Below are 7900 nucleotides of genomic sequence, written 5' to 3'. Positions count from 1 at the left end.
ACTTTCAATACTACGAGACTTTTTACATTTTAATTCTTCTTAATGGTGTGTAGTGTAAGAGGTCGTTGCCTTATACCATCGCAAATGCGCTTTGATATTAGTAACTTCACTTGGTTTCAAGTTGTATAAAAATTGCATAATATCCAATAAAATTTGCCCAATCTTATTGGTTAGACACTCACATAAAGCATCAAATACAACTCTAGAAATGGATTCACCATCTAGGTTTAACCCTTTTTCTACAAATAAAAATAGATAGAAGATATAGTGTGAATCACGATAGTCAAATCACATATCATATCATGTATCATATTGTAATTTATGTTTTTCAAAAAATAAAATAATTAAATATTTCCCATTTGTGTACTCATTTATTTACCCATTTGTATGATTTTAAACTAAAAATAAAATAATTTCAAATCATATGATGATACACATAAGTGTGTATCTATTTGTGTATATAAAGTGAATACATATAGTATTGCTTTTTTATTTAACTCAACTTCTTCTGACTCTAGAAGTAGCTTGTTGTCACATTGTCTAAAAACACTATGAATTTGGACCCTAACAGATAATGCCTCAAAATTCACAAGCAATGTATGTTGGTGATCATCTCCTTGTCTTGGACTGCATAGTGCCTCTTTGAGTCATTGAATTTTCTAATCTAGAAAGCTTTAGGGTATTTTCCTTGCATTAAAACACCGTTAATGGAAGAATCATATGCATTAGTGTGTACCTCAAAGGGTTCAAAGTAATCTGGTAGAACAAGTAAAAGTTCCCCTATCATCGTTTGCTTCATCTTCTCTAGTTTGGCCAGTATGTGGGATAACTCTTACCAAGTAGCTCTTGATGAATCGACAGTAGTAATTCACAAGCCCAAAGAAAGAATGCAACTCCTTCGCTTTTGTTTACAATTCATCACTCTCGACTATGCTTACTTGATAGTATCTCGACCTCATTTCAAGCTTAGTGAAATATTTAGCCTATCCCAACTGATAAAAAGTTTAGCAATATGCAGTCAAAGTGACTCATCATACTTCTTTTGAAAAAGAACAGGAACTTAATATGGCTTCTTAGATGGTTGGATGATCCTTCAACTTCTCTAGCTAGTCTAATAGTTATATTCATATAATGCATAGAGTATTGGCTAAAATTGTTCAGTCCCTCTCAAATAAGATCATTTTAATTAATTATCCTACGCAAAGTTTATTTTGAAAATAAATCTCAAGTGGAAGACAAACCAAGAAGGCCACGGCAGATTTAGATGGTGATGCTAAAGAGTGGCAGCAAAGAAGACATATGCTTCAAGGTGCCGAAAAAAGGGCGACTAATATGGGCCATTTTCACTGGAGTCTTGGTTTCCATGCTTCGGTGATGGCTGCATGAACATGCCATTGATGAACCATAATTATACCAGTCTGGTAGGGAGCAACAATGGTAGCTTAAAGTTAAAGGATAGTTTTTATGGGACATGGGGTTTGGATGCAGATGGTACTGATGGAGTGTTGCCTAGAAATGGCACTTGTAATTATAGTGTCACCTGGTAGAAGGACATTGTGAAAGGGTGTTGGATTTATCATCATTTGTTGAAGACCACCAAAATATCCATGGCTGATGCTTTACTTGACGGCTGATGCCACCGCACGATTCTCTGGAGGTTACTATTACCAGACAAGGGGAATACTGAAAATATTTTTGAACCTTCTATTTGCCAGAGTTGTTGCATAACATAGAACTATTATTTCAGGCTCCAGAGTTACCCAATTTTAAAGAGCAGTTCAGATTAGGCATACTAGTTCTACCTTGTGGAAATTGGAAGCTGTTGGAAGAACAATAACCAGTCTTTGTCATGGGAATGTGAGATTATCACAGTTCTGGTACAGAATCTGTATAGAGACAGAGTAATACTACTGTATAAATATATTATATAAATTTATTTATATAATCTGATGTAATTAAATCTAATTCGATGAATTTATAATAAAAGAAAAACAAACAATCATATTATCTAATTATAAACTATCACCTTAATTTCTATAGATAAATTTGTTTACATAATTCATTTTACAAGGAATATTGTTATGATATCTAGGATGTCCATCTTAAAAATTGATGATAAAAATCGACAAGTTTTTTCGCTTTGGAGCAAGGGAAATTTCTGAAGAGATGAGAAACGAATTATTTGCATTTCTAAATTCAATGATATCACATAAGTACACAAGGACATAAATACTCTCCTCCAAAGAAGAGAACCCAACAACCCCCAACAATTCCCATTCCCAACCTATGGGGTCCTCATCATCATATTAGGCAATAGCATGAAATATTCTAACATTAACATACTACACAGCTAAGACAATCCATATTGCACGGTTCCCACATTCCGATGTGCAGCTACAGCAACAGCAGCAGCACCGACTGCACCAAACTGGGATTGAGCCTGTAGCAACTTTGCATCAATGGTGATTCGATCGGTCAGTTGATCTACTTTGGCTTGTGGTTGGTGATATGGATTGGTGTTTATGTCAACCGACATGCTTGGAACTGGTTTGGCAGCCATGCTGTATTGTTCGGACTCTGGTTTAACATGGGAAGAACCCATACCTGTCTCAACTCCAGACTTCTCTTGATTCAAGCTGTTTGTCCGCAAGAAACAATGAGGTGAGAAAGCTTGCGGAGGAAGAACTGCATTTCGGTAAACTGTCCTTGCATCGTAGGTATCTTTAACATTTCTGCCATTCTCATATGGTGCAACCGGCCCTACAACTCTCCCTGGTTTTGCTGTAAAAAAGTAGGGAAGCGTTAGTGAGGTAAGAAGTGAGAGCAAAGCACGGAAAATTACGTATCAAGTCCAGTATAAAATGCTACTCCAGTACCAAGCCTCAGCATCCCATAATAAGTTTTATGACCAATGAAAAAGACAAAATCCAAACGAGCGTCCTATAGGGCATATGACTAGTGGTTTTGGGAACCAAACCCAACATTAAATGGATCCCACTCAGAAACCAGCTCCTTGCATATGAACATAATAAGATGGTGAGTGGTGACAGATACCTGATATGGAAGCTTGCTCAATTGATATTAACAGGTTTTCAAGTGCTACAAAACTAACTAGTCCAACAACCCCCAAAATTCCCAGTATGAGCTGTTTACCACAATTAGCCAAGCCTATCTAACTTAAATCTAGAATAAGCTAAAAAGATCATATGCAAAAAGGAAGAAAGCTGAGAGAAAGAAAGAGCAACCTCCTCATACCTGTTGGAACTCTAGGTGGAGGCCGTAAAACCTTGGACTGTGTTCCTGACATCGCATCTGTCACTCTAAAATTTCTAGAAGCTTCGTTAGTCATTTGGTTGTTGTCAGTAGAAGCAATATGCTGCTGTATGTCAGAAGGGATTGTTCTTGAGTGAACCGTAGACCTAGAAACAGCAAACAGGTTAACTAATTGCATCCATTAGAACATAAGTGAAGTTAAACTGTCTCATCATTGGCTTCATGAAATTGATACATAAATGAATAATTTTTTGCACTCCTTTGGCTTCCCCTGCAGCCTTATCCAAAGAGAGTAAGGAAAAATGTAGAAAATCCACATTCAATTGGAAAAGCTAATAACGTAAAGACTGTAATATTTGATTGCTAGTCTTACCGTGGAAGTGAGACATGTTTTCGTTCCGGAGGAATCACTGGGCCACTTCTGCCACTATTTTCCTCAAGATAAGCAAAATGCTTTCTGAATTGGCCGATGGCACTGCAATAATAGATACATTAAATTGTCAATAACATCTAAAACAGAAATAGGAAACAAGAACTAAAAAATAAAGAAACAGATATGACTTTAAGTAGAAAGCAATAGAACCTTGGATAGAGAAAATTTGTGCCTTCAGTTCCATTCAGATAATCTTTGAGCAGCTGAGGATGGTATTCTAGTATCTCCCGGTATATTAGTTCCCGAATGTCCTCCTTTGTCACCCTTCGCCTCTCAAATTCAAATTCCAACTTTGATATTGGCTGACAAGAAGGTTCTCTCTCGATTTTGGACAGGCCTTTAAAGTAGGGATCAGCTAGAGCCTGTTTAGTCAAAAACAAAATGGCTGAAAAACCTAAGTTTAATGCAGAAATAAAAGGTATTTCCCTAAAGGTCCACTTATAAGCAGGTCAAATACACCATTGTGGTGTAAATAGTGAAAAATACAAACCTCTCCAGCAGTGGGTCGATCCTTCGGATCAAATGCTATCAATCTTTGCAATAGCCTAAGTGCTGAAGGATCTACATTTGGGAACTTCTGTGCAAATGGCACAGGAGGTTTCTTCCGCATTTCTGTCAGGTATTTCCGTGCTTTGTCATTTCGAACCTGCATATGTTCAAAAGAAAATTTAGTATCAAGAAATTGGGCAAATAAAAAAAATACAAAAATAGCACCATAACAAACTATAAAGAAAAAAATAGAAAGAGAATAAAAAGAGAAGGAAGAGATGTATCATACTCCAGAAATGGTTTCGGGTGAAGGTGTTCCAAGAAGATCAGTGATCAAATCTAATTGATGGACAACACTTTTACCAGGAAACAATGGCTTCCCAATCAATACCTCAGCAAATATGCAGCCAACACTCCAAATATCAATAGCAGGTGTATACTGCCATGAAGAAAGTAATACAAGTCAATGAGGATTAAAATAAAATCAGAAAATTGACACTGCAAGGAAACCTCTCCAGAGATACGGACATAATGTGACACAATTACCTGAATGACAGACAATTCAACTTCCAGGAGAGTTCATAGTCCTCCCTGAACAACAATTATTTTAATCTAGCATTACTGCTTACTATAAAGCACTCAAGCAGTAGATAGAGAAATAAATCTGTTGCTTCAGTATGATGTCATAGATCATAAGACATGTTAACAATTTCAAATACCTCATGCTAGTTATCACTCATTCAAGTCAAAATAAAAAATGAATCTTGTGTAAATCCAAGAGCTGCTACAAAGATCCATCTTCATATGAGTAAGCAGCAAATTGAACAACAAAACTGTACCGAACTAACACATTATTCAACCATCCAAGCTTCAGTCAATTGCAATAGAATCTAAAGAAGGTAGACAAACGAGAAGATGACACATTTTAGGGCTTGGGGCTAGCAATACCTTTGAAAAGAATGATCCACACAGCTCTGGAGCCCTATACCACCTTGTGGCAACATAATCCTGAGGCACATAAAGAAAATATAAATAGCATAAGAAACAATTTTCATAAACACCCCCATAAACACTGAGTTACATGATATATTGACATACAATTAGATTGGAAATGAATACACTGTAAGTACATACCGTCCAAAAAACTGTAGTTGGAGTGTCACTAAATGCTACTCTTGCAAGTCCAAAATCACAAACTTTGAGTTTGCAATTAGCATTTGCCAATATATTTTTTGGCTTAAGATCCCGGTGGTACACATTAGCTGCAGCCAAACATTAAAGAATCAGAAAAAAGTCTTCAAACACTTTGAGAAACACCCCTCCTGTCCAGGAAATAATTATAGGCATGAAATTGAATAGTCATATCAACCATAATACAAAGAGAGAAATACTGGGGTGGAGTCAGACAGAATTAAAAAAATAGAAAGCAGTGATTGAGCTGCTAACAACAATGAGAAGTTATTAACACATGCATAATGTTGAATTAATTGCAGAATGATGAGAACAAAAAAATAAAAGAACTCAATTAACACAAAAACAGGGAAAAGATAACCTGTATGCATATATTTAAGTGCTCGTAACATCTGATAAAGAAAAAACTGATGGTGTTCTCGGGTCAAATCATCATTAGCTTTGATGACTTGATGAAGATCAGATTCCATGAGCTCAAATACCACATATATGTCTCTAAACTCCCTCTTCGATGGTGGCAACATGATGCGCTTTATTTCAACAATATCAGGATGTCGTAAAAGCCTAAGGAACTTGACTTCACGAAGGATTCTGATGGCATCAGAAATATGCTCAAAAACATCATGTATCTTCTTGATTGCCACTTTCTCTCCAGTATGTGTGTCAATTGCTGCACAAACAACCCCATAGCTTCCCTTCCCAATAACTTCAAGAATTTTGTATCTGTTGGCATCACCATACTCAGTGAAAAAATCCTTGTCTTTCAAGTCCTGAAGCATCAACAGAAAAGAAAACAAAAGGTCAGACTTGAAAATAAACGAACAAGAACACATGCAAGGAAATTTGGACATGGAGAATGAACCAAACCCTAACTGTAGACAAATCCAATCCAACACTGTCCTTCCTAACTTTCTGAAAAATACACGAATCATAGAAGCTTAAAATTTCAGGAACAAATTTAAGTACAAAGAATCATAATAGCTAAACAACATTTGCCATTAAGGAATCAAGCATAGAATTTAACGAACTCAATTCATTTCCTCAAATTACCAGCAGAATTTGAATCACAATAAGACCTCCTATAATAACCATACAAATAATAACAATCGTTGCTCATAGATTTAACACAACATTGCAAATTATGTTGAGAATTATTAGCTGGACTAACTTCATCCAAAATTAACTGTTAATGAACCGTGAAAACAAGACTGAGAAAAAACAACAGAAACGCATTTACAGAGAAACTAAGTATAACAAGAATTTCTAGTTTCAATTTGGTCAAACTTTAGGATCCCAACAAATTAAACAGAAAATTTGTCCATTTAAAATAAAAATTCAGGATAAGTAATAAATTCATGTTTGTTTTTCATCAGCTTCCTCAGATGTCCAACAGGGGAAAACCATTAGCCAGATCTAAATTTTCTCTAACTTTCTCGGCAACCCAACAGACCCAAGAGAGAAAGTACCTTCTTGGGCTGATCTTGCTGCATCTTTTGACCCAAAGATTTCTCCTTACACCCAAATTTCTTCAAGCAGAGACAACAAAATTCTGGGAAAACCGAGAAACCTTCTTTGTAACCAAACAAAGTTGAGGAATTTCGGCAAATTAGCCGCACTTGCCCCAACGAGACCTGCTTCGGATCAAAAGCCCAGAGTCGAATTTCTTTCTTGATACAGCAACAACCTCCTGACTCATTCAATCACACAAAACCCAGAGAAGATATCTCCAAAACAACGGTTAAAAGATTACTAGAAGATAGTGAATTGTACAAGATCTGAATTATATAAAGAAGAAGAGAGGACGAGAAAGCAACTTAAAATTTTATGGGGGTGAAAAAGAATTCATAATATATATAGGAAGTTAATTGTTTTTTCTTTTTTGGTTTTTGTGGTAGTACTACTTTAATGGGCACGGAGACTACAGAAGGAGATACGACTGAGGCCCTTTTTGGTAATTTCACTAAGACCCACAGGTGCTTTCTCGCTTCTACCTAATATTTATAAAATAATTTGATAATTAAATTGATTTGAAGTTAATTAATTAATGAAGATTGACTTAGACTCTTTCATCAAATTGGTAAGTTAAAACATGACTTTCAAATTAAAATTTATATTTAGATTTTACTTTTATTTATTTAATTTGATTTTACTATAAAATAATTAAAATATTTCAAAATAATTTCATAAATGCTTAGGCTATCCAACAATAAAGTTGCAATTGAGTTAAGCTGCATCGATTATTATCGAATAGAACTTAAATTCACAAGCTTAGACTAAGTTTGTGTTAATAAATTGAATTGAAGTCCAAATCATTTTACTAATTTCGATGGTTTTTCTTGATCGGAACTTACGCCAATAATTTATATCTTAAATTCAAACTCAAGCCTATGATTCTTGAACTTGTCTAGTTCGAATTTGAACCATGCATCTATCTATTAAATTGATCTCGAGTTTAATAATACTCAGTTCGATTTTATTCAATTATAATTAGAGTTAAATTTGAACCGAATCAAA

General features: G+C 35.3%; 1 protein-coding gene across 1 annotated transcript; it reads right to left on the bottom strand.

Moving 5' to 3' along the window:
• Window positions 1–2167: 2167 nt before the first annotated feature.
• On the bottom strand, window positions 2168–7157 carry LOC123202108 (mitogen-activated protein kinase 19). Its single transcript, XM_044617854.1, has 10 exons — window positions 6853–7157; window positions 5748–6156; window positions 5330–5457; window positions 5144–5203; window positions 4485–4634; window positions 4197–4352; window positions 3857–4068; window positions 3647–3748; window positions 3256–3419; window positions 2168–2781 (listed from the first exon to the last, which is right to left on the bottom strand). The coding sequence occupies exons 1-10, from the start codon at window positions 6874–6876 to the stop codon at window positions 2351–2353; spliced, it is 1836 nt and encodes a 611-aa protein (XP_044473789.1). The 5' UTR covers window positions 6877–7157; the 3' UTR covers window positions 2168–2350.
• Between the last annotated feature and the right edge of the window lie 743 nt (window positions 7158–7900).

Source organism: Mangifera indica, chromosome 18 (assembly GCF_011075055.1).
Source record: "Mangifera indica cultivar Alphonso chromosome 18, CATAS_Mindica_2.1, whole genome shotgun sequence".
Lineage (NCBI taxonomy): Eukaryota > Viridiplantae > Streptophyta > Magnoliopsida > Sapindales > Anacardiaceae > Mangifera > Mangifera indica.
Note: the sequence above shows the minus strand (reverse complement) of the source record. Positions and strands in the feature narration are given on the sequence as shown.

Bases quoted from the DNA above. Each gene is read 5' to 3' on its own strand.
- LOC123202108 (XM_044617854.1), bottom strand. From the start codon at position 6,876: ATGCAGCAAGATCAGCCCAAGAAG. The intron at 6,157-6,852 runs GTACTTTCTCTC...TTGATGCTTCAG, and splicing joins AGCAAGATCAGCCCAAGAAG to GACTTGAAAGACAAGGATTT. The intron at 3,420-3,646 runs GTAAGACTAGCA...TGCTGTTTCTAG, and splicing joins AAACATGTCTCACTTCCACG to GTCTACGGTTCACTCAAGAA.